Below are 27,224 nucleotides of genomic sequence, written 5' to 3'. Positions count from 1 at the left end.
TGGATGTGGATTTTTTTTTTTTTAAAGGCATGCCTTCAGAAGGATTTTCTCAGGGTGCATCTTCAGGTGCTCCGGGCTCCCAGCTTCCGCCTTCGCTCGGGTCTCTGGGCTCCTGAACATGCACAGTTCAGTCCAGCACCACCGTCATGCATCATGATGTAGGTTACAAGTGAGCGTTCTGTCTGCAACACCCCCCCCCCCCCACACACACAAACACACACACACACAAACACACACACACACACACACACACACACACACACAGAGACACACACACACACACACGCACACAGCAGCATGGTGTATCTTGCACCACTCTGAAGCTGACTGGCTGTAAAGCAGCGCCTGCATGTGTAGCATGCTCCTTACCATGGTAACCTGCCACACAGGGTGGCTGGTCTCTTAGCCAACAACAACAAGAATTAAAATTCCCTCCATTCTTCAACTGAGAGGATTTATATGAAGGGCTAGAATACTTGTTCCTACAAGCAGTTTGCAATTTCACCCATTTGAATTTGAAGAGACTCGTTTTTAAGGGACCAAAAAGTAAACGGATGGAAATTAAAAATTGTGTGTGTATACCCACACACATGCGTATGTGTGTGTGTGTGTGTATAATATATATATATATATAATATATATAATGTATATATGTATATGTATGTATGACATGCAGATATATATTATAACATGCACCACACATGTACTAATATAAACATATAGATATATAGATAGATAGATTAGTGCATGTTCTAATATATATCTGCGCATATAATTTTATATATATATATATATATATATATATATATATATATATATATATATATATATATATATATATATATATACATTTTATTTTAATGCCACACATGCACTAATATATATATGTGCATGTTATAAGATAGATATATATATTATATTATATTCATACACACACTATAGATAAATTGCTTTTTTCTGGACATATGGTATATTATCTTTCTGTCTATTTTTCCATTTCTTTTTCAGCTGAAGGTAGACAGGAGTCCGCTGTTAACCTTACCACCAATGGCACTAACAGTATTAGCATGTCTGTGGAGCTGAATGGTATCGTATATACTGGTAAGTTGTGGTGTACCCATTTTCTGGCCCAATTAGCTAAATGCAGCTACTTGCAACTTTTTCCGCTGCATTTTTTTAATTTTATTTTTCTTGTGTTTATAGTGTCTCTTCTGCTGTGGTATTTGTAATTTATTTTTTTTTGTCATGTTTTAAATAAAACTTTTGTTTTGGATGCTTCCTATTACTGTTTTTATAGAACTTTATAGTGAAATGCAGATTTACATGTGGTGTTAGTACGTTTCTGCTACAGAAATGCACAAAAACTCATGCATTATTGGCCTATGTATTTTCCTTTTCTCAATCAAGTCTTTGGGAGAAATCTGTAAAGAGTGCACATTTATATACACACACACATGCACACTTATACAACACACCATGGGCTACTATAAATCCCATTTACTTTGTTGGAAATGTAATGCGCTGTGGTTAATTGCAGAAAAAATACACACCATCAAAAATTCCTCTTGGCATTAAAGTCTAAGGGCAGTCAGGAAGTAGTTAATCAAGCGAACATACTCTTTAAAGTAACGAGCATATATAAGCGTGACCCCGAAGAGCGATGACATCAGTGAGAAGAGGAGCAGAACGGCGCTGGATACCAGAGAAGATGGCGGTAGGGGAGTATACAGTTAGGTCCAGAAATATTTGGACAGTGACACAAGTTTTGTTTTTTTAGCTGTTTACAAAAACATGTTCAGAAATACAATTATATATATATAATATGGGCTGAAAGTGCACACTCCCAGCTGCAATATGAGAGTTTTCACATCCAAATCGGAGAAAGGGTTTAGGAATCATAGCTCTGTAATGCACAGCCACCTCTTTTTCAAGGGACCAAAAGTAATTGGACAAGGGACTCTAAGGGCTGCAATTAACTCTGAAGGCGTCTCCCTCGTTAACCTGTAATCAATGAAGTAGTTAAAAGGTCTGGGGTTGATTACAGGTGTGTGGTTTTGCGTTTGGAAGCTATTGCTGTGACCAGACAACATGCGGTCTAAGGAACTCTCAATTGAGGTGAAGCAGAACATCCTGAGGCTGAAAAAAAAGAAAAAATCCATCAGAGAGATAGACATGCTTGGAGTAGCAAAATCAACAGTCGGGTACATTCTGAGAAAAAAGGAATTGACTGGTGAGCTTGGGAACTCAAAAAGGCCTGGGCGTCCACGGATGACAACAGTGGTGGATGATCGCCGCATACTTTCTTTGGTGAAGAAGAACCCGTTCACAACATCAACTGAAGTCCAGAACACTCTCAGTGAAGTAGGTGTATCTGTCTCTAAGTCAACAGTAAAGAGAAGACTCCATGAAAGTAAATACAAAGGGTTCACATCTAGATGCAAACCATTCATCAATTCCAAAAATAGACAGGCCAGAGTTAAATTTGCTGAAAAACACCTCATGAAGCCAGCTCAGTTCTGGAAAAGTATTCTATGGACAGATGAGACAAAGATCAACCTGTACCAGAATGATGGGAAGAAAAAAAGTTTGGAGAAGAAAGGGAACGGCACATGATCCAAGGCACACCACATCCTCTGTAAAACATGGTGGAGGCAACGTGATGGCATGGACATGCATGGCTTTCAATGGCACTGGGTCACTTGTGTTTATTGATGACATAACAGCAGACAAGAGTAGCCGGATGAATTCTGAAGTGTACCGGGATATACTTTCAGCCCAGATTCAGCCAAATGCCGCAAAGTTGATCGGACGGCGCTTCATAGTACAGATGGACAATGACCCCAAGCATACAGCCAAAGCTACCCAGGAGTTCATGAGTGCAAAAAAGTGGAACATTCTGCAATGGCCAAGTCAATCACCAGATCTTAACCCAATTGAGCATGCATTTCACTTGCTCAAATCCAGACTTAAGACGGAAAGACCCACAAACAAGCAAGACCTGAAGGCTGCGGCTGTAAAGGCCTGGCAAAGCATTAAGAAGGAGGAAACCCAGCGTTTGGTGATGTCCATGGGTTCCAGACTTAAAGCAGTGATTGCCTCCAAAGGATTCGCAACAAAATATTGAAAATAAAAATATTTTGTTTGGGTTTGGTTTATTTGTCCAATTACTTTTGACCTCCTAAAATGTGGAGTGTTTGTAAAGAAATGTGTACAATTCCTACAATTTCTATCAGATATTTTTGTTCAAACCTTCAAATTAAACGTTACAATCTGCACTTGAATTCTGTTGTAGAGGTTTCATTTCAAATCCAATGTGGTGGCATGCAGAGCCCAACTCGCGAAAATTGTGTCACTGTCCAAATATTTCTGGACCTAACTAAGTACAGTGTAGTGTGAGTGTATTGATAATCTGTATTGTATACAGATTTAATGTAGGCAAAACTTTATTGGTGGGCTTCTATAACGGTGTTTAAAAAAATCACTGTTACGTAATCTAATGGTTCAGCATCTCGTCTTCCTCAGTGCGCATACGCAAAAATTCTAATGTACCGTCGCCTAGCAACATAAGCATACTTCCTGCTTTCCCTAATCACATGACTTGGTGACCCTACATCAACATCACTGTGCACCACTTCACCATGGCAACAATATATTAACAGCCTTAAATGGAAACAGGCACTGTGTATACAGTGATGAGAAGATATTGACCCCCCCTTAAGTGCCGATACGCCTTTTATTGCTGGCCATTAAGGGGCCTTGTTCCTAAGCAACACTTTTTAATGGCGGCGAGGAGTAAGTGTTTAGCACCTCCCCGCGGCAAGATTACCGCAGGCATCAGCCTCGACCGGTATTACAGAGTAACCTTTTAAATGCATCTAATTGGGGGGATTAAAAAAACCCTTAGACACAAGCATTTTCCGCGCAATTAAAAGTGCTGATGGATACCATGGTGGCCTGAGGTCAGCTGATGACCTTAGGGTACCATGGCCTGTTAGAGCCTACTGTAAGCAGGGTCTAAGAGTCTGTCTCCGGCAATGCACGAGACCAGTAATCAAAGTGAAAAAAATATAGCTGTCCCTCAGTGGGACTAAAGCGGGCTTTACACGCTACGATATATCTAACGAGATGTTGGCGGGGTCACGTCGTAAGTGACGCACATCCGGCATCGTTAGTGATATCGTAGCGTGTGACAGCTTTGAACAAGCAGAAATACTCACCTTCTCGTTCATCGCTGACACGTCGCTCATTTTCTAAAAATCGAACGTCCTGTTCATTGTTCCCAAGGCAGCACACATCACTCCGTGTGACACACTGGGAACGATGAACACAGCTTACCTGCGGCCGCCGGCAATGCTGAAGGAAGGAGGTGGGCTCATCTCTGTCCCTCCGCTTCTATTGGCCAGCTGCTGTGACGTCACTGTGACGTCGAATGTCCCTCCCCCTTCAGGAAGTGGATGTTCGCCACCCACACCGAGCTCGTTTGGAAGGTAAGTACGTGTGACGGGGTTACAGCATTGTGCGGCACGGGCAACAAATTTCCCGTGCCGCACAAACGATGGAGGCAGGTGCGATCTCAAATGCGATTGCACGATACATTGTACCGTGTAAAGCAGGCTTTAGTAAAATAAGATTGTGAGACAAAAAAACCACAAATCCAAAAAGTCCTGTTTCGCTGATAAAAATGCAGCAATTGGTTAAAAAAAAAATAAAAAATTGCACAATTGGTATCACTGCACTGTAAAACTATCCCATTATTCCATATGACGAACAATGTACAGAGAATAACTTTAAATGACAAATGTCACCATTTTGTTATACTGTCACACAAAAAAATTGTGATCAAAAAGTCATGTTTTTACAATAAAAAATAAAGTGTAAATAAACAGTCACTCAAAGAACAAGCTCTCTGAATACAGCGATGCAAAAACAGATGAAACTTTGTAAAATATAGTTTAGTGTGTAAAAAAAAAAAAAAAAAAAAAAAAAAAAAAAAGCATAAAAATAATGATTTAAATCTGATTATCACTGTAATCATACTGACCTGAAGAATAAATGGTTCTAATCCCTTTTACTGCAGAGTAGAACTGCACAAAAAAGATACATAAAAGCAGTAAGTGAATTGCTGGCCTTTGTTCATTCTGCGTCTGAATACTCTGGATAAAAAGCGATCAATAAATGTTATATACCCCAAAATGGTAACCAAATAACCTCCAGGTCGTCGCTCAAAAAATGAGCCATCCGCACAAGAAAAGTTACAGCTCTCCGAATTTGGCAAGGGAAATGTTTTCCTTGCAGTAAAGTTTTTAACTTTTTTTTTTTTTTTTTTTTTTATTTATCTCTCAAAAATCGATATGAGGCTCAGTTAACATTTATCCTGTGCTCTCCTCTGAGCACTTATGTCTGGGTTTCCATGGATGGGCTCACTCACACTAGCGAATATTCTCTCATGCGAGATGAATGGATTATGCCAGTGACACTCTGCTTGCAGTTTGCGCTGATTGTCAGTCTGCAGTGATCCGATTCTCGCACAGGTGAGGAGAAGAGGGAGAAGGTAACTTCTCCATCTTCTACATTTGTGTCATCCTATATCTGACTGCACTGAGATGACATCAAAGTGCAGTCCAATATTTTGCACCGACCCATAGACTTTGATGGTTGCGTGCCATCTCCTCATGCCAAGTGCTGACAAAACATCGAATAGCACTTGGCTGTGTTTATAGGAAAGTGTTATTGTACCCTAAATCTCAACTGAACCCCTCACTATGAGGAAGATGAAATCCCTTTAGGCTATGTGAGCAAGTTGCATTTTTTTTTCCGTGTTTTTTGGCGCATTTTAAACTGCACTGTCAATGAGAAGCTGCATACATTTGCTTCCCCAGCAAAGTCTGAGAAATCAGAATTTCCATGTGCACGTTGCAGTTTTTTGTCAGTGTTTTATTTGTCAAGTATTTGTCAAAATCTTTGATAAAAAAAAAAAAAACAAAACAGCATGTCACTTTTTTTTTTTTTTTTTTGTCACCCATAGAACTCAATGAGGGGATGAAAAATGGATGGTAAAATGCATGGTAACAAATGGGTTGCGTTTTGTATGCGATGTACCTGCGTTCTTATCACAAAAACCGCTGGTCACCCGCTTTGTTCCAGGATAGAAAAAAACATTGCAGGAGTGAAAATCTGTGTCTCCATCTCTGTCTCTCCGCTTCATATTCACTGATCACCGGCGTGGCTGTCACACTGCTCTCACAGCCTGTCATTCTTCTTTCGAACCCACTCATTAGCCTCATTAAATGTTCACTCCACCCGCTCATTAGCTCATACATATTCACTGCTTCCCCCGTCTGTGATTGGTTGCCGTCAAACGCACCCCCACACAGCTGTCTGCAACAAATCGCAGCCGCCGGTGGGCGAGTCTATATCGTGCAGGAAAATAAATAATTAAGAGACGGCGTGCTGTACCCCTCCCCCCCCCCCCCCCTCCCAATTTTGATACCTACCCAGCCTAGATAAAGCCTCACAGCTGAGTGCTGATATTCTCAGGCTGGGGAGACCACGTTATTGACAGCCCCCCCCCAGCCTAAAAATATCAGCCAGCAGTGGCCCGGAATTCTGCATCTATTTGATGTGACAGTCCCGGACTTTAATCGGCTCTTCCCAATTACTCTGGTGCGGTGGCAATCGGGGTAATAAGGGGTTAATGGTAGCTTATAGCTGCCACAAAGCACTAGGTTAGTGATGTCCTTCATATGAGAGACCCCACATTACTAACCTGTAAGTGAAAGCAAATAACCACAAACAGCCAAAAAATCCTTTATTTGAAATAAAATAAAAAGCCCTCTATTTCACCACTTTTTTTTAAATCTTAAAACACCCCTCCAGGTCTGAAGTAATCCACACAAGGTCCCACGACGTTTCAACTCTGCTACATCTGTCCTGTCACAGCGAGCGGTGATGCAGCATGACTGTCAGCTGTGAGTGCAGACAGAGTCGTGCAATCAAAATGAACTCTGGTGAATTCCTAACGTCACAGCTGCGGGCCCCGCAGTATGGCGTGTGTCGCATCAGTGACGTTACAAGTTCACCTCTCTGAGGTTCAGGCGGCAACTAAAGTGAGCCACGCCATCAGCGGTGACGTCACTCAGGTGAGTCCTCCACCTACGGCTCACTTCAGTCGTGGTCTGATTGCAGTCACAGGTGGAGGACGGCACCGCTGATCGCGTGGCTCACTTTAGTCACTCGGGTTATTTTGCTGTCACAGGTGGAGGACTCCAGCTGCAGCTAACCTGAGTGATGTCACTGCTTATAGTGAGACTCACTTCAGTTGCTGCATGGAGCTCACAGTGGGCAATTTTAGTTTTCTTTATGGCGGTCGCTGTGAGTGTCTGAAGTAGCCATGCTGGAAGCGTCATGGGACCTCATGTGGATTACGTCAGACCAAGAGGGGTGTTTGAAAATGAATAAAGTGGGGAAATAGGGTGCCTTTTTTTTTTTTTTTTTCTTTTCCTTTTTTGTTTAAAGGATTTTTTGGGTGTTTGTGTTTATTTACTTTCACTTACAGATTAATTATAGGGGGGGGTCTCATAGATGCCTGCCATCACTAGGCTAGGGCTTAGTAGCAGCTGTGGGCTGTTATTAACTCCTTATTAGCCTAATTGCTAACACACCAGGGCAACAGGAAGAGCAGGGCCCAGCGCCAGAATTTGCGCATCTTATGGATGCACCACTTCTGGGGAGGCTGTGGGTTACTATTGTTGGGCTGGAAAGGGCCAAATAATGATGCCTCTTCCCACCCGAATATCAGCCTCCAGTTGCCTGCTGCACCTTTGCTGGTTTTAGAAAATTGGAAGGGACCCCACCTTTTTAAAAAAAAAAGTGTGGGGTCCCCTCCAGTTTTCATAACCTGCCAAGATACAGCACACAACTGAGGGTTGCATGCGTTTTTACCTCATGGTTTTATTTATTTATTTTTTTGACAAACGCAGTGTTTACAGTTGTCAACGTCTGCCAGAGAGTGCAGTTTTGTTTGTCAAACCTAAAACGCAGCATACGCACATACCCTTAGACTTCATGTAGTGTCTGTTCCGTCAGTGTCCCATATTTTAGGTGTGGATGACCACAGAGTTGTGCATGCCTGAAAAGATAAATACTACCAGAACAGATGCCCAAGCGTCTCCATCTACATCATTGTTTGTGGATTCCCTGGAGATTTCATCTGATCGCATTTTTGTGGGATTTCACAGGGGAGCCCCGACATAAGTGCTCAGTGCAGAACAAGTCAAAAATCAAAGTTCATCACCCGATATACGGTAATTAATTTAACACAAGAAGAACTGCGTCTGAGTAAATTAAACATTGACAAATTCCCTGGGCATTCATCCACGAATATTGAGGGAATTGAGCTCAGTAATCGACAGATCGCTGTATATAATATAGAATATAACTGACAGTATGGATTCATGAAAGATAAGTCGTGTCTAACCAACATGTTGAGGGTTCTATGAGGGGGTAAGTGTAAACCTGGATATTGGTAATGCAGCTGATGTGATTTATTTGGACTTTGCAAAGGCATCTGATAGTGTACCACATAATAGCCTTATACTAAAACTCCAGAAGCAAGGACTAGGGGAAACTATATGCAACTGGGTAAGAAATTGGCTAAAAGGAAGCCAAGAGTAGTCATAAATGGTACATTCTCTAAATGGGCTATAGTCAGAAGTGGGGTGCCACAGGGATCTGTGCTAGGACCGATTCTTTTTAACCTCTTTATTAATGACCTTGTGGATGGGATTGATAGTACAGTGTCAGTCTTTGCTGATGACACCAAACTATGTAGGATATTAAAAACCTTGATAGTACAATATTACAAAAAGATCTGGATAAGATGTCAGAATGGGCAGATACTTGGCAAATGAGATTTAATGTTGATAAATGTACAGTAATGCACTTAGGACGAAGTAATCCTATAACTGCGTATACATTAAATGGAAGTAAACTCAGAAACTACAGAACAGGAGAAGGACTTGGGTATTCTCATTACAAATAAGCTGAGCAGCAGCACTCCATGTCAAGCAGCAGCTGCAAAAGCAAACAAGATTTTAGGGTGTATAAAAAGAGAGATTACATCCAGTGATCCCAACGTATTGTTACCCCTCTTTTTTTTTTTTTTTTTTTTTAAAAAAGGACATTCAGAAGTTAGTCAGTTCAAAGGCGGCAACGAGACTACTACAAGGAATGGAAGGCCTAACATATGAGAGTTGGAAAAGTTAATTTGTTCAGCTTAGAAAAAAGACGTCTCGGATATCTCATTTATATGTATAAATACATGTGTGGTCAATATAAAGGACTGGCTCATGACCTATTCCTTGGAAAGAATACTAAGGACCAGGAGGCACTCACTGCGAGTGGAAGAAAAGAGATTCCGGCAGCTAAGTAGGAAAAGGTTCTTTACAGTTAAAGCCGTCAGACTGTGGAATGCCCTACCACTAGAGGTAGTAATGGAAGACAATAATAATGGCTTTTAAAAAAGGGCTGGATGATTTCCTCAGTGTACATGACATTGTCTACGTGACCTTAATGACAAAATATATAATTGGTGGAGGAAGGCTGAACTAGATGGACCTAAGGAACAATGAACCATGGGTTCGCTCATTTCTATTTGTGACCTTATGAAACACTGGTCCTGCTGGCAGGTCACAAATCACAGTAGACTGGCTGGATCGATGCCGACAGCAGATTACAACCCCCAGAGGTGAGTATAATACAGGGGGTGAGGAACTTGCATTTAATTCCAGCTCTGAAATTAAAAAAAAAAAAAAAAGCTAGACTGGTACTTAAATTTAAATAGAAAATAATAATTAAATATTGAAATGCTGCCCAAACGTGTGTTATGACCTCAGGAGAGGGGCACAGTATGTGAAAAATAAATGTACAATAAGTTGGGGAAAAATAAAGCTGTTGCCAACCCAAAGAGTTAGCGCTAGCCCCAACCACATAAAAGTAACGAAAAACAGTGTCCACAATATAAAACTTGTTACATTTTAAAGTTTGTTCCCCTTCTGTATTTTAGTGGTCATTTTGTTTTAAAAAAAGAAGAAATATTAATGTAAAAAAATGGACACGTTTTCTTTATTTTCCCACTGATAGAATATAGCTTGTTTATCCGCAAGAAAAAAGTAGAATGAAAATAAGATGACTAAACCTCCCCCATGTATCACAGAAAAAAGATCCAAAAATGATTTGGGTATCCAAACAAGAACATTTTTTACTACTCTTTTTACCCGTTCCGGTTTATGCACTAATCCTGAACTGGTTACAGACTGCGTCCAAATGCTGGTGGCTTTTGTTTAGACTTGAAATAAAGAATTCTATTATTCAGTGGAGCGCTGTGGTTTCTACTTTTACTATCTGACGCCTGACCTTGCAATGCACACTCTAAAGGTACCATCACACTAAGCGACGCTCCAGCGATCCCACCAGCAACCTGACCTGGCAGGGATCGCTGGAGCGTCGCTACACGGGTTGCTGGTGAGCTGTCACCTAGGCAGATCTCACCAGCAACCAGTGACCAGCCCCCAGCCAGCAGCGATGCGTGGAAGCGATGCTGCGCTTGTTAACTAAGGTAAATATCTGGTAACCAACCCGATATTTATCTTGGTTACCAGCGTACACCGCTTAGCGCTGGCTCCCTGCACTCCTAGCCGGAGTACACATCTGGTTAATTACCCGATGTGTAGTCCGGCTACATGTGCACAGAGCAGGGAGCCGGCACTGACAGCGTGAGAGCGGTGGACGCTGGTAACGAAGGTAAATATCGGGTAACCAAGGAAAGGGCTTCTTGGTTACCCGATATTTACATTGATTACCAGCGTCCGCAGAAGCCGGCTCCCTGCTCACTGCACATTTAGTTGTTGCTCTGTCACTGTCACACACAGCGATGTGTACTTCACAGCGGGAGAGCAACAACTAAAAAATGCTCCAGGACATTCAGCAACAACCAGCGACCTCACAGCAGGGGCCAGGTTGTTGCTGGATGTCACACACAGCAACATCGCTAGCAACATCGCCGTTACGTCACAAAAGTCGTGCCTCGGCAGCAATGTTACTAGCGATGTTGCTTAGTGTGACGGTACCTTTTATGGATTGGGGACTACCCACATCTTTTATGGAATGGACATGAATTGTTTATATGTCAACATTTTACATGGAGGTGAACAGCACAGCTTCATGTGTAGCAGCCGCTGCCATGCACTGCGGAACAGCAGCTCCTGTTTGAGAATGGAAGCTGACCCACAAATCTGTTAGTGGCCACTACACATTGAATGGAAGTGTTCTGTTCAGCTTTATGCAAAGTGGCTGCCACTAATAACAGCTCCTCAAACCTCCGACTGATGTGATTCTAGTATCTGCACAATTGGGCTTCAATATTATATGCTTTTAACTGCGGAACTTAAGTTTACTAGAGATAAGCAGACTTGCAAAAAAACGGGACCGGCAGGTCTAATCATTTTATTTATTTTTATTTTATTTTTATTTTTTTATTTTTTTAAATTTGAGTCCGGTCCCCGTATAAGTCTATGGGGATCAGAAACCGGAGATTACAAATGTCAGTAGAAAGGATAGAAGGCGTGCTCATTGTACTTACCAAAGATCTGTCATGGCGGCAAGCTTTTTCCAGGTCGCGAATTCACGTCCGGAGCAGCTAATTAACTTACATTGAATATGCACTGCTTTCCCGTCCACCGGCGCCTGTGATTGGTTGCAGATAGACGCACCCCCACACTGAGTGTCACCGTGTCAGCTGGCTGCTTCCAATCACAGCTCGTTTATATCGTAGGCCGGAGTCACATTGGCATATGGCATCAGATGCAATATGCTAATAACCCTCGGCTCAGGATCTGCTGCGAGCGTGAGCGGAGTGTCATGTGACTGTGATCCAATCTTGCAATCTGCTCACAGCTGCAGATCCCATCTCCTCCATTTCTTTATCGTTCCTTTGGGAGACCCAGACCTTGGGTGTTTAGCTTCTGCCTCCGGAGGACACACAAAGTAATACACTTAAAAGTGTAGCTCCTCCCTCTGAGCTTATACACCCCCTGGTGAGCCAGTCCCAGCCAGTTTATCACTTTGTGTTCAGGAGGCATACATCCACACATGCATTCTCATATGATTTTTTCCTTTTTGGAATGAGATTCAAGTGCGGATCCACGTCTGGACCCACGGCATGTCCCTTCTCACCCCACTGTGTCGGTGGTGTTGTAAGGTTGATTTCCAAGGCTGGAGCCTTACATGCCGTGCTCCTTCACCATCCCTCCTGGGCTCTGGCTTGAAGTGGGAGCCAGCACGGTCTCCATGCCTGGCAGGAGACCGGTCTCCACTCGCAGCCCTTCAGGACCCTGCTGGACCGGAGCACTCATCCCCAGGGACCTGGCCCTGCGTCTCAGCAGCTAAGTACCTGAGACGTTTATATATTGGGGGTCCCTGTGCTTTATTGTTTGGGGAGAGTGTGCTTACTGTATTTATTGGCATTTCCGGCGGGTTCTCTAGCTGTCGCCCGAGAACCGCGCCGATGGGGCCTGCGCGTCTGCCTCGCCGCTCAATTTTAGGCCCCGGCTTTGCCGGAGGCCTAGTTTCTGTTCACTGCCCTCGCATGTCACTCATGCAGAGGGACAGGCTCGGCTCCTCCCGGCGGCCGTCCTGCACAGGGGAGGGACACTCCCCACTGTTGTGCGTGTCTCCTCCCCTGTAGGTCTCTATGGCCCTCCAGATCCCGCTCTCCTCCAGGAACGCCCCAAGTCCCGCCCCCTCTCTTCGCTCCGGCGGCCATTTTCTCAGACAGGGTTCACTCTGCGCTGGCCTGCACTCTGCATCCCTGCTGAGGTGCTGTGCATTGGGGGTCCGGGCTTCGGGATCTGGAGGGCACACAACACCGCTTCCAGCGGTCTGGTAAGCCACAGCCGGTCTCTGGTTGTGGACCTCTGTATATACTCTCTGGGGTTCATTCTCTTTGTAGAGTCCCCACTCCAGCAGCATGTCTCACACGAGGAGCAAGGCTCCAAAGCTTTATACTGTATGCACTGTATGTAAGCTCCTGCTGCCTGAACCGAGCACCTATCCACATTGTGATGTCTGCTCTAACTCGGCGGTGCCACAGCCTGGAGTCTCACCCCCAGTGGTCTCTCAGGCTGCTCCTGCACCTGTGGCTGAACCCCCGGCTTGGGTAGAATCCTTTTCTAGGTCTATCTCCCAGTCTTTTGCTGAGTCCATGGGACTTCTGTCCAGGACTTTGAATATGTATCAGCCCCCTTCACAGGGTGCCTCTACTGCTAAGGGTCCCTTAGGATTTCTATCTTCTGACCTCCGTCCACCGGAGGATTCATCATCAGGGCCCAGACCCCGTCCTCCTAAGAGGAGACGCAGGGTTTCCTCTCCCTCCTCATCCCGCGGCTCTGATTCAAGAGCTGACTCGCAGGATGAGGAGGATGCCTTTACAGGGGGCTCGGAGGGTAACTCCATGTACCCCATTGATCTTTCCGAGGGTGACTCAGATCTTAGTGACTTGATTGCTTCCATTAATTCTGTACTGGATCTCAATCCGCCAGTATCAGAGGAGCAACCCTCTCTGGCAGAAAAGCACCAGTTTACCTCGACTAAGAGAGTAAAGAGTGTGTTCTTTAACCACTCCAGTTTTCAGGCCGCTGTGACCAAACCCAGGGCCTGTCCTGACTAACTCTTCCCAAAGCGTGGTTCTGATGACCGTTTCCCCTTTCCACCTGAGGTGGTCAAGGAATGGGCTCATTCCCCAAAGGTAGACCCTCTGGTGTCTAGGCTCTCAGCCCGGACCGTTGTGTCGGTGGCTGATGGCACCTCTCTTAAGGATTCCACTGACCGTCAGATTGACCTTCTGGCCAAATCCGTGTATGAAGCGGCGGGGGCCGCGTTTTCCCCAACTTTTGCAGCAGTGTGGGCTCTCAAAGCCATCTCTGCTTCTCTAGAGGAGATGCATTCCCTCACCAGGGAATCTATGCCCGAGATGGTTGCCTTAACTTCTCAAGCTTCAGCTTTTTCATCTTATGCCATGTCTGCCATGCTGGAGGCTTCTCACCGCACTGCGGTGGCTTCGGCTAATTCCCTCGTTATCTGCAGGATCTTGTGGCTTCGAGAGTGGAAGGCAGATGCTTCTTCAAAGAAGTACCTTGTTGGGCTCCCTCTTGCTGGGTCCCGGCTGTTCGGAGAACAGCTGGATGAAATTATTAAAGAAGCTACTGGCGGGAAGAGTACTTCCATGCCACAAACCAAAACCAGGAAACCTGCCCAGGGTAGGAATCAGTCGAGGTTTCGTTCCTTTCGTTCCTCCAACTGGTAGTCCTCTAAGCCCTCCGCCTCGTCCGCTAACTCAGCCAAGGACCAGAAATCCAACTGGCGCCCAAAAGCGCGTCCACAGAAGACCGCAGGAGGTGCTGCCACTAAGGCAGCCTCCTCGTGACTCTCTGCCCGCTCCGGCAACGTCCTTAGTCGGTGGCAGGCTCTCCCACTTTGGCGACGCTTGGTTTCAACACGTCTCAGATCAGTGGGTGAGAGATATCATCTCCCACGGCTACAGGATAGAATTCTCTTCCAGCCCGCCAAACAGATTTTTTTTTCTCTCAACTCCCCCTTGCTCCAAGGCCGCCGCCTTCTCAAAGGCCGTGGCAGCCTTGCAGGCCAACGGAGTATTTGTACCAGTTCCCGCCCGGGAACGGTTCAGAGGTTTCTACTCAAATCTCTTCCTAGTTCCCAAAAAGGACGGTACCTTCTGGCCCATCCTGGATCTCAAGCTTCTCAACAAGCATGTTCAGGTGCGGCACTTTCGCATGGAGTCTCTGCGATCAGTCATTGCCTCAATGACCCAAGGGGATTTCCTGGCGTCCATCGATATCAGAGATGCCTATCTGCATGTGCCAATTGCAGTTTCACACCAGCGTTGGCTACGTTTTGCAATAGGAGAAGATCATTTCCAATTCGTGGCTCTCCCCTTCGGGTTAGCCACGGCCCCTCGGGTATTCACCAAGGTCATGGCAGCAGTGATTGCGGTTCTGCACCTCCAGGGGTTGGCAGTGATTCCTTACCTGGACGACCTTCTAGTCAAGGCTTCATCCAGCGCAGACTGTCAGCGGAGTGTCTCGCTCACTCTTGCCATTCTAGCCCAATGCGGGTGGCTTGTCAATCTTCCCAAATCCACTCTGACTCCGACCCAGAGTCTCACGTACCTAGGGATTTCAGTTCGAGACTTTGCCGGCACTTGTGAAGTTGCCCTTAGTCAAACAGCAGTCACTCCAGCTAGCGGTGCACTCTCTGCTGAGGCCCCGCCGTTATACCCTCAGGCGTCTGATGCAGGTGCTGGGTCAAATGGTGGCGTCCATGGAGGCTGTTCCCTTTGCCCAGTTCCATGTGCGCTCCCTGCAGCTGGACATTCTCCGCTGTTGGGACAAGCGGCCTTCCTCCTTACACAGGTTAGTGGCTCTGTCGCCACGGACCAGGAGCTCTCTTCAGTGGTGGCTTCGGCCCCTCGCCCTGTCCCAAGGGCGCTCCTTCCTGGGTGATTCTCACCACGGATGCCAGTCTATCCGGCTGGGGAGCGGTATGTCTCCACCACAGAGCGCAGGGCACTTGGACTCCGTCCGAGTCAGCCCTTTCAATCAATGTGCTGGAGACCAGAGCAGTGCTTCTAGCTCTCCTAGCTTTTCACCACCTGTTGGCGGGCAGGCACATTCGAGTCCAGTCAGACAACGCGACAGCGGTTGCCTACATCAATCACCAAGGCGGGACACGCAGCTGCCTGGCAATGATGGAGGTACAACGCATCCTTCAATGGGCGGAGGACTCCAAGTCCACCATATCCGCAGTCCACATCCCAGGCGTGGAAAACTGGGAGGCAGATTATCTCAGCCGTCAAAGCGTGGACGGTGGCGAGTGGTCCCTGCACCCGGCAGTGTTTCAGTCAATCTGCCGCAAATGGGGCACTCCGGGCGTGGACCTAATGGCATCCCGTCACAACAACAAAGTTCCTGTTTACGTGGCTCGCTCCCACGATCCTCAGGCCTTCGCCGCGGACGCTCTGGTTCAAGACTGGTCCCAGTTTCGTCTGTCCTACGTGTTTCCCCCTCTAGCTCTCTTGCCCAGAGTCCTGCGCAAGATCAGAATAGAGGGCCGTCGAGTCATCCTCATTGCACCGGACTGGCCCAGGCGATCTTGGTATCCGGACCTGCTCCATCTGTCCGTAGAGATGCCGTGGCATCTCCCGGACCGTCCAGACCTACTCTCGCAAGGTCCGTTTTTCCGCCCGAATTCTGCGGCTCTCAAATTGACGGCGTGGCTCTTGAGTCCTAGATTTTGACGGCTTCTGGTATTCCTCCTGAAGTCATCTCCACTATGACTCGGGCCCGTAAGTCTTCCTCCGCTAAGATCTATCACAAGACTTGGAAAATTTTCCTGTCCTGGTGTCGCTCTACCGACCATCCTCCTTGGCCATTCTCCTTGCCGACCCTTCTGTCTTTTCTACAGTCCGGTCTACAACTAGGACTGTCCCTCAACTCTCTCAAGGGACAAGTCTCAGCTCTGTCAGTGCTGTTCCAGCGGCGTCTCGCTCGGCTGGCTCAGGTCCGCACCTTCATGCAAGGCGCGTCTCACATCATTCCGCCTTATCGGCGGCTCTTGGATCCCTGGGACCTTAACTTGGTCCTCACGGTATTGCAGAAACCCCCTTTTGAGCCTCTTAGGGAGGTTTCTTTGTATCGTCTTTCTCAGAAGGTGGCCTTTCTGGTTGCCATAACTTCCCTCAGGAGAGTCTCTGATTTGGCTGCGCTCTCTTTGGAGTCACCTTTTTTAGTTTTTCATCAAGACAAGGTGGTTCTCCGTCCGACTCCGGACTTTCTTCCTAAGGTGGTCTCTCCTTTCCACCTTAACCAGGACATTACCCTACCTTCCTTCTGTCCGGCTCCTGTTCATCGCTTTGAAAAAGCGCTGCATACTCTAGATCTGGTGCGTGCTCTCCGGATCTATGTGTCTCGCACCGCTGCGCTTAGGCAGTGCACCTCTCTTTTTGTGCTAACCACAGGTCGGCGCAAGGGCCTCCCTGCTTCTAAGCCGAACTTAGCCCGTTGGATTAGATCGACCATTTCGGACGCCTACCAGAGTACTCAGGTGCCTCCCCCGCCGGGGATCAAGGCACACTCGACCAGAGCTGTCGGTGCCTCTTGGGCTTTTAGGCACCAGGCTACGGCTCAACAAGTCTATCAGGCTGCCACTTGGACTAGCCTGCATACCTTCTCGAAGCACTACCAAGTGCATGCTCATGCTTCGACAGATGCGAGCTTGGGCAGACGCATCCTTCAGGCGGCTGTCGCCCATTTGTGAAGTTAGGTTCTGCCTACTTCTTAGTTTTTCTGTTTATTCCCACCCAGGGACTGCTTTGGAACGTCCCAAGGTCTGGGTCTCCCAAAGAAACGATAAAGAAAAAGAGAATTTTGTTTACTTACCGTAAATTCTTTTTCTTATAGTTCCGTATTGGGAGACCCAGCACCCTCCCTGTTGCCTGTTGGCAAATTCTTGTTCCGCGTGTTATCACCGGCTGTTGTCGTGGACAGAGTCTCCAGTTGTTCCGGCTCTTGCTCTGTTCTACTTGTGGGTGGCTATTCTCCTTCAGCTTTTGCACTAAACTGGCTGGGACTGGCTCACCAGGGGGTGTATAAGCTCAGAGGGAGGAGCTACATTTTTAGGTGTAGTACTTTGTGTGTCCTCCGGAGGCAGAAGCTAAACACCCAATGTCTGGGTCTCCCAATACGGAACTATAAGAAAAAGAATTTACGGTAAGTAAACAAAATTCTCTTTTTTTTCAGCCTGTGCATATATCGCTCTTCACCTGAATATCAGTGCAGGCCGATATTTCTCTCGCACCCATTGACTTTGTATGCTGCCATTTTTATTTTATTTTTTTTTTTCTCAGTAATTACGAAAATCTCGCAGATGTGAGCTGCAGCAGTCTTACATAGCGCCAAGTGCAATATGAGATTTTCTCGCATTGCACGTGGGCAATTCATACATAAGTGTGACTCTACCCGTACAATAAAAATAAATAAAATTTGCGATGGCCCTCCCATATTCTGATACCCAAAATTAATGATGAGTAGGGGTCTGAGAACCCCCCCGCCCACTCTGTAATCCTCTGAGCAAAAAGAAATAAACACACTGAGAAAAATCCTTTTATTTAGAATAAAATCCTAAAACACTCTTTCACCAATTTATTACCCCCCGAAACAACCTTGCAGGTTCAACATAATCCACACTAGGTCCCACGGCGATTCAGATGTGCTACATCTCTGTCACAGCGAGCGGCCATAGAGCGTGACTGCCCGCTGTGAGTGTAGACACAGTCCCTCAGGTTATTTGCTGTCACAGTTGGGAACCTAGTCATTGCGGCAGCTCAGTCTGTCTGCAGTCGCAACGGACAGTCATGTTCCATGATCGCGTGCTGTGACTGGGATGTAGCAGAGCTAACTCGCCGTGGGACCTCGTGTGGATTATGTCTGACCTTCAGTAGTGTTTTCGGGGTTAATAAAATGGTGAAAGGGGGGGGGGTTGTATTTTATTCCAAATAAAGGATTTTTTCTGTTTATTTCCTTTCACTTACAGATTAGTGATGGGGTGTCTCATAGACTCCTCCCATCACTAATCTAGGGCTTAGCAGATGTGGGCTTTTATTAACTCCTGCTATTACCCTGATTGCCACCGCTCTAGGGCAACTGGAAGATCCGGGTAAAGCATTGAGCTTGTCACATCTAATAAATGCGACAATCTTGGGCGGCTGCAGGTTTCTATTAGGCTATGGGGCAGTCCGATAAGCATGGACCTCCCCAGTCTGAGAATACCAGCCCCCAGCTGTTTTGCTTTTTTGGCTAAGTATCAAAATTGAGGGGGACCACATTTCGTGTTTTTGTTTTTTTAATTAAATGAGCTCCCAGTTAGGGGCTGCAGCCTGTATCCATGGGCTTTATCTGTGCTGGGTATTATAATACGGGGGGACCCTACACAGTGGTGTTTTTTTGTTTGTTTTTTTTTGTTTGTTTGTTTTATATACACACTTCATTATTTTTATACCTCTATACTGACCCGCAGACAGCTGTTGTGTGTGGTTGCAATCAGAAGCTGTCACCCAGGCTGGGGATGCGTCTGACTGCCAGCAATCACAGACTCTAGGATGGTCAGTGGGTGTGGAAAGCAGTGCATATGCAATGAGTATTAATAAGCTGCCCAGGAAGTGAATGCGCGACCCGGAAGCAGTTTGCAGCCATGCTAGAGCTTTGGTAAGTATCTTATTTTCTTTGTTTTTTTTTCCTTAAATGATTCTCGAGTGCCAGTTCTGAATTAAACGCCCGGAATCCCGACGAGCCCGACACCCAAGTACCTTTTGAGAACACGCGGATCCGAACTCTTACAGTCCGGGTCTGCTCATCCCTAGTTTTTACCCCTTCAGTCTCGATGTAAACAAGAATCCTAGTCAATAACTGCAAACTGATTTTGAAAATGGAAAGGAAGTGAAACAAAGCATATTAAATGTTGAATAACTTTATTACATTAACCCTTAGTTACATAATCTTTTATGGTAGTGAATATGTATGTATATAATGCTGCTTCCTTAGGCTAGTTTCACACTTGCGTTGGACGGGATCCGTAGCATTGCGTTGTGTGATGCATGCAACGGATGCGTTGCATATAGTGGCACAACGCATGCTACAGATCGTACAAAATAACGCAATACGTTGTAGTTTTTTTTCCTTGACTTTACACATCTGAGCATGCGCAGTTGTGTAAAGACAGCTGCGTTAACGGAATCCGTCAAATGACGCATTCTAACGCAATCCGCCACCATAGGCGTCCATTATAAAAACAACGGACGCCTTACGGATTCCTGCATGTTGCGTTTTTTTGATACTCCGCCAAGCGCAGAAAAACGCTACATGCAGCGTTCCATCCGCCCGACGCAGCGTCAAAATAACGACGCTGCGTCGTCCAGCGGATGCAACGCAGACACTTGCGTTACAGTGCGTCGTCCATACAACTCTATGGAGAATAGCGCAGTCCGTTAACGGACTGCGCTATTCTCCATAGTGACGGAATGCGCTGAACACAAGTGTGAAACTAGCCTTAAAAGGAATCTGTCACCAGGTTTTGCTCCCTCCTCTGAGAGCAGCATAATGTAGAGACATAGACCCTGATTCTTATGTGTCACTTACTGAGCTGTTTTGTCACTTTGATAGAATCAATGTTTTCTCTGCTGCAGATCTAGCAGTTATACAGAGCTCATGAATATACTGGACTACCTGGTAGCATGCCAAGTAGTCCTGTAATGATAATCTACTGCTGATTAAGTGTTTTTATCGAAACTGCACTAAGCAGCCCAGTAAGTGACACACCGCTGGAATCAGGATCTCTGCCCCTACGTTATGCTGCTCTCAGATTAGGTGGTAAAAACCTGGACATAAGGCATTTCCTCTCTAGGAGCTTGATTTCCCCATATGGCATTCTTCTGATTGCTTCAAACTCTCTCATAAAGAAAAGATGTACTGGCAGTAAACATATAAATCCATTGCTTTGTAACAGTCCTTTTAAAGCCCAAATGACTGTGTAAATGAATTGCATAGCTTTTGAGGGGATTAAAAGCATGGCACCTTTTATTGCTCTAATCAATGGTTCTGTTCTGCAGAATCTGAAGTTCAATGAAATATTCCAGTATGGTGCTCAGTGCCCCCTTTGTGTGGCCAAGAGGCTTAATGCACCTCTCCTTCCACTGGTTTTTGCACGTCTTTGCCTCCCTCACTGGTGATTGGCAGCGCTGGCTAGCCTGGAGAGACAACAGTCTGTACAGAAAGCTAAGGCAAGTCAGTGCTGTCAATCACCAGTGAGGTAGGCGGGGCATGTAACTGCAGTGGGCGGAGCAGTGCACTGGGCCTCTTGGTTTATACGGTCAGATTTGGCTCTGTGTCCCTGGTTCTGGTTTAGAACCCCAATTTCCATATGTCCTATGAATTCTAGATTTATAGAGGCTTAGTTAGTTAAGGCAGCTTATTAGCTAAAATGGTGCATGTCTTTTCTCTGCTGGTCCTAACATACGGGTAAAATATATCTTTGTACCGTGTTCGCCAGTAGAGATAAAAAATAGTTTAAAAGAACTAAAGTCCTCAGTGGTTGATACCTTTTTTTTTAATGGCTAACTGAAAAGATGGTAATAATTGCAAGCTTTCCAGACTACGCAGGTCTCTTCTTCAGGCTCAGTTTAATTCAAAATCTGAAGAGTCACATATTTGTAAGCCCATCACTCAGTGTAGCAGCACTCTTTTTTTTTTTTTTTTTTTTTTTTTTTTATTGCCGAGTGTAGGGCTTATGAGGGTGAGTCAGCATTGAGCGGGGGCCCCACATTGCCACAATTAGGTTGCCAACCTCCGCGGCAAGGCAGCGATAGCTTGCCCTAGAGAATCCACTCTGGGCCCTGACACCCTCAACGGTATCTTGAATATTTATTTATCTCCTTCCTCACTGGAGGGACAATTTGAATAGTTCTCAGAGGGGCATTGCAGCTAGAAGTCCCCTTACTGACAGCCAGACTAGTTTGTGAGGTCTCCATAAGGAGAATAGTCTTCCTCGTGGTCCCCACATAGCTTCTCATAAGCCAGTGCAGATACCCACACTGTGCACTGACTAGGGGCAATCACCCCGAAACACAGTGTCTGCAAATTGGGATTCTAATCTGGTTATAAATTCTAAGTCTTATGAAAAGGCTTGTTTAAAAAGACAATTTTTGACTTTTAGGATTGCTACTTCCAATAGGTGGCGCTAGAGTTTGTCTCCTTCCTCACCGGAGGGACAATTTTAATATTTGTCTCTTTTTTCATAACTTATGATCTCGCATGGTGTGCTTTTAAAATATTGTTATTAAAGGGAAGGTGTCGTTAAAAAAAAAAACAAAAAAAAAAAAATAAAAATGTAAAGTAATGTTTTGTTTAAATATTATTTTTTTGTTTTTAATTGAGCAAAATATAAAAAAAATTAAGTTTGATATTTTCCACTGTTAAACACTAGGGGGAGCAGCTTCTGAAATCCTAAAGCTCGTATTACAGCTGCAGTAAAGTGGGCGGAGTCTGCTCTCCTGTGCGTGATGTCACCTCCCCCTCCCAATCTGAGTGTTTACAACAGATAACAGAGAATGACATGTAGGGACATAGTGCAGAGCCATTTTTTTGGTGACCAGAAATGTCTAAAGTGTCACAAAGGACAGCAGGAGTATCACAGGATAAAATTAAATACACAGCCCTGCAGACAGTATCACACAGGATAGGATTAGATACACGGCTCAGCAGACAGTATCACACAGGATAGGATTAGATACACGGCTCAGCAGACAGTATCACACAGGATAGGATTAGATACACGGCTCAGCAGTTTCACACAGGAGGATTAGTAGATACACAGCCCTGCAGACAGTATCACACAGGATAGGATTAGATATACAACCCTGCAGACAGTATCACACAGGATAGGAATTAGATACACGGCCCTGCCGACAGTATCACACAGAGAATTAGATACACGGCTCAGCAGACAGTATCACATACTGGACAGCCCATGGGGCACGTCCAGGTCACAGTAGACGTCTACTGTAACGTTACTGATGGGGTCGGATCCTGACCACTGTTCTCTATGCACAGGGGCTGCCATAAAGGAGTGAGTAACTGTCGTTGCACACACGCAAATCCAACATGGCATCCCCCAGTGCCTTCAGTAAAATTAGAATTAAATAAAAACTAAGCTTCGATTTTTCATTTTGTATTAAAAATACTTAATTTCATAATCACTATTTTTAATACAAAAATAAAAAACCGCGATACCTTCCCTTTTAAAGGTTATTTTTAAAGGGTATTTCAATAGTTTGGTGTTTCGATATCCCTCTACTTTGCATTTTGGAATGGTTTCTGACTATGTGCCCATGTAGCGTATTTTCATGCAGTTACGCTGCGTTCTAAGAAGTGACATGTCACTACTTTCGTGTGCTTTGCATGCAGCCCCCGCTCTATGGGAGGAGCTGCACTCAGAGCCCATGAAATCGGCTTTTCAGTACGCAGTGTTTCTGCAGCGATTTGAAGCGCACATGTGCTGTTCAAATCGCTGCAGATATTTTTGCAGGGACAGAACGCAACGTGGGCACATAGTCTAAATATGTGACTCTTCAAATTTTGTATTATGCCATACCTGATGAAGAGACCTGAGTAGTCTGGAAAGCTTGCTATTACCATCTTTTCACTTAGCCATTAAAAGGGATCAACCACTGAGGACTCTGTTCTTTTCTACCTAACGTAGACATGCTTTATACATAGTTTTTTTTATGAGGACTATGTGAAGTTTCCATACTGCTGGCACTGTAGGAAAATTAATCTCTTTAGGCATAATCTGTGCCAGAACCTAGCAATATTCTATCAGAAATGCCCTACAGCTGGATTATTAAAGGGCCATTCTGTGGAAAAACGGGAGCCCTACAATTATGTGTAATACAATTATTTGGGGGATGTAATGGCTGCTGGAGTGTAATCAACTTTTCATTCTGTTTTAGGGGTCTTATTTGCTCAACCTCCTACCTCAACATCTGGACTCGGCAAAGGAAATGTCACCAGGACTGCAAGCGTGGGAGGGACCGGTAGTAGCACATCGCTGGCTCCTTCGTTGGCTCCGCAGGCTTCCGGTTCAAACAGTTCTTCACCTTGACATTTCCGCCAAATCCAATACAGCTGACGCCAAAAAAAAAGAGAAAAAGAAAAAAAAAGGAAAAAAAAAAATCACTTAATGTTTCACACTCAGGTTTATTACTCCTTGTCTGTGGGAACCTCCGGAATGCATTGCTGGGTTCAGATGGGGTTCTGGTTTGAGCCAGTATAGGGTTAGATTTAGCCTACCCTTTATCCTCTGTGAAAAAAACCATATACCTCATTTATTGCACTGCAACAATACATATATTTTTTATTTTTTCTTTCTTTTCAAGTACCTCCAAACACACAAAAAAAAACCCTCATCCCAACTTTGCTCTCCGGGACCCACATACATTTTTTATTTTTTTTTAATGGCTACAAACAATGAAAATCTATAAAATTAAAGAGGGTTTTGTGTACAGGGCTTTTATTCAAGGAAGGATGAAAATGTAACTTCTAAAGAAATCTATATAAATATATATATAAATATTGCTGTATTCCTGGCACTGGACTTGTATGGGGCACAGAATATCAGCACGATGGGATGGGACGTGCCCGCTGCTCCTTCGTAGGCTTGTGCTTAGTGATTCTCGCCCTTCAAGCTCTGGAATGTAATGGAGAGGAGCAGGGAATGCAGATTACTGATTGTTTTTCTTGTCCCCCCCCCCCCCCATTCCCCACCTTTGTTCCTGTGGTTGTCTGAAGTATCGGCGTTTAGGCTACATCAGTACCTCAAGTAGACACCACCATTCCATTACCGCCTCCCCAATTCAATGTATTTATACGGGTCATATCAGCTGGCAAAAAAAAAGTGAACGCTTCTGATTTTAATGTTTTTCTGACCTTTTCTTCTAGACCCTTTCCTGTGTTTTGCCCTCTTCTCAGGGCACATACTGTGACGGTATGTTGCTCTTTTGCTGCTTCTGGTCCTTTGATTGAAAACAGAAGCGCATATATATTTACTTATATTTGATAAACTATTTTCTTTTTTTTTACACAGATATAATAAATGTATACGCTATGCCACAGGACCATCTACTGCCAAGTCTGTTAGATTAGGTGTCCGAATAAGCTGGCATTTGCAGTTCACCCTCAATGTCTTAATTGCCACTGAGATGGCAGTGTTAATCTCTTGTAGTATGATACTGTCAGTTTTTAACCCTTTTCGAGTTTATATTGTGATAATCAACTTTTTTTTTTTTTTTTTTTCTGTTGAAATGGGCTGAAATATTTTTATTCAAGAATCGGAGCAGTAGTAGTGAAGGTTCCAGATTTCTGAAGAGCTTTTCATGTCAGGAAGCAAATCTAATCGTTTTTATGAAATCTAAATGCTAAAATCTAATGTAGACAAAGCTATAAATGATGTCTTTATAGCACCATTTTTATCAAAAAGTGCCCTTACATTGGCCCCACATACCATGCTCCTTGCTGATATAGGGCATTATTCTCCGGTTCTAGGTTTCTGGGGTAAAAGAGGCTCTCTTGACTTAATGTAATTATACCCCCTTGTCCTACAGTCATAAGATAGACCTGTAGCTGGGAGTATCCTGTACACATTGTGATTAACCATCTGTGTTTATTGCACTACATTGTCATTTTGCAATATACTAATGGTGTCTTTTTATTTTTTTTTTATTTATTTTTTTTAATATACACATGCCGATTCTGTGGATGAGCTACATACATGGCTATCATGTAAAACACATTGTCCGCTACAGAATTTCCTGTAAACAATTTCTGACAATACCTGCATGCAGAAGGATAGAGATTACTTTAAATGCATCGCAGATAGATTTAGAGGGACCTTGTCAAGTTTAAAAAATAAAAGGGCATGAACTTGCTGATATGGGGTTCATAGTGTTCTGACACTGTGCAGCTGTTGCACTGGGAGACCCTCTGCCAGGAGGAAATAATCTTTATTCCTCCCAACAGCCTAGGCCTTTCAGTCATAGGTATGTGGCTGTAACCGCACCTCCAACACTGACTGACAACCAGCTTTGCATTAATGCAGTGATAAGCCAATGTCAGTCAATGCCGGAGGTGCGGTTACAGCCACCACTCACTATGCTCTGAGCAGTGATTCAAAGCCCGAGGCTGCCGGGAGGCGTAAAGATTAGTGATGAGCAAGCACTAAGATGCTTGAGTGTGCGGTACTTGAAACAAGCAGATCGGACCCTCTGATGGACTCGACTCTAGTACAAAGTATAATGGAAGTCAGTGGGAAACCCAATCATTATTCCTGAAGGTCTTCTGTAAAAAAAGCTTGTTTCCTATTGACTTTCATTATACTCAGTACATGAGCCTCACCCATCTGAGTATCCGATTGTTCGTCACGAGTACTGAGCACCCGAGCATGGGAGTGCTCACTCATCGCTAATAAAAACATTTACTTTCAGCAGCTGAACTCTCAGTGCAGTGGCTGCACTGCCAGAACGCTATTAACCGTCAGATTAGCCAATCAGCAGGTTAATAGTGTTTTTTTGTTTTTGTTTTTTATTTTTTTATGTAACCAGTTCCCTTTTTAAAGGGTATTCCAACTTCAGACAGGTACAGCACTTCTTCAGCATAAGGCTGCAGACACATTAGCATATGACATCCGACGCGAGAGCATCGGATGCGATAAACTAATGGCGAGCGTGAGCAGAGTGTCATGCAACTGTGACCGAATTTTGTGATCTGGTCACAGCTGCGAAGCTGAGAGCGGGTGCTGCGGAGGAGAGCGAGGGGTTAGGGAGATTATCCCCTCCATTGTGAGCCTGTGCGTATATCGCACTGCACTGGGATGTCATCCGAGTGCAGTCCGATGTTTCTCTCGCACACGTACACTTAAATGGGTGCGAGTGATACGGCTCTCGCAGACAATGGCAGCATGCTGCAATTTTTTTTTTTCCTCAGTCTGTTTAGGACTGAGGAAAACCTTGCAGATCTGAGCTGCAGCATTGTCTAACATGGGGCAGAGTGCAATGCCAAATTTCCTCACATTGTACTTGTCCGATTTATACGCTAGTGTGAGCGCACCCTAACGCGGGCTTTACACGCTACGACATCGCTCAAGTGATCTTGTTGGGGGTCACGGAATTGATGACGCACATCCGGTCGCTTTAGCGATGCCGTTGCGTGTGACACCTATGAGCGATTTTTCATCGTCGCAAAAACGTGAAAAAAACGCTCATCGGTGACATGGGGGTCCATTCTCAAATATAGTTACTGCAGCAGTAACGAAGTTGTTCCTCGTTCCTGCGGCAGCACACATCGCTCCGTGGGACACCGCAGGAACGAGGAACCTCACCTTACCTGCGTCCCGGCCACAATGCGGAAGGAAGGAGGTGGGCGGGATGTTACGGCCTGCTCATCTCCGCCCCTCCGCTTTGATTGGGCGGCCGCTTAGTGATGTCGCTGTGACGCTGAACCGCCCACTTAGAAAGGAGCCGGTCGCAGGGAAGGCAAGTCCGTGTGACG

General features: G+C 45.1%; 1 protein-coding gene across 1 annotated transcript in view; it reads left to right on the top strand.

Annotated features, from left to right (window-relative positions):
- The window catches only part of ARID3A (AT-rich interaction domain 3A), a 76,809-nt gene extending 52,410 nt beyond the window's left edge, over positions 1-24,399 (top strand). Inside the window, exons 7-8 of the mRNA XM_075338078.1 lie at positions 1,009-1,101; positions 23,633-24,399. Of these exons, the coding sequence (XP_075194193.1) occupies positions 1,009-1,101; positions 23,633-23,784 (245 nt within the window). The 3' untranslated portion in view covers positions 23,785-24,399. The remainder of the gene's footprint in view (positions 1-1,008; positions 1,102-23,632) is intronic.
- The last annotated feature ends 2,825 nt before the right edge of the window (positions 24,400-27,224 follow it).

The sequence above is a fragment of the Anomaloglossus baeobatrachus genome, chromosome 1, assembly GCF_048569485.1.
Source record: "Anomaloglossus baeobatrachus isolate aAnoBae1 chromosome 1, aAnoBae1.hap1, whole genome shotgun sequence".
In the NCBI taxonomy this organism is placed as follows: Eukaryota; Metazoa; Chordata; class Amphibia; order Anura; family Aromobatidae; genus Anomaloglossus; species Anomaloglossus baeobatrachus.
Note: the sequence above shows the minus strand (reverse complement) of the source record. Positions and strands in the feature narration are given on the sequence as shown.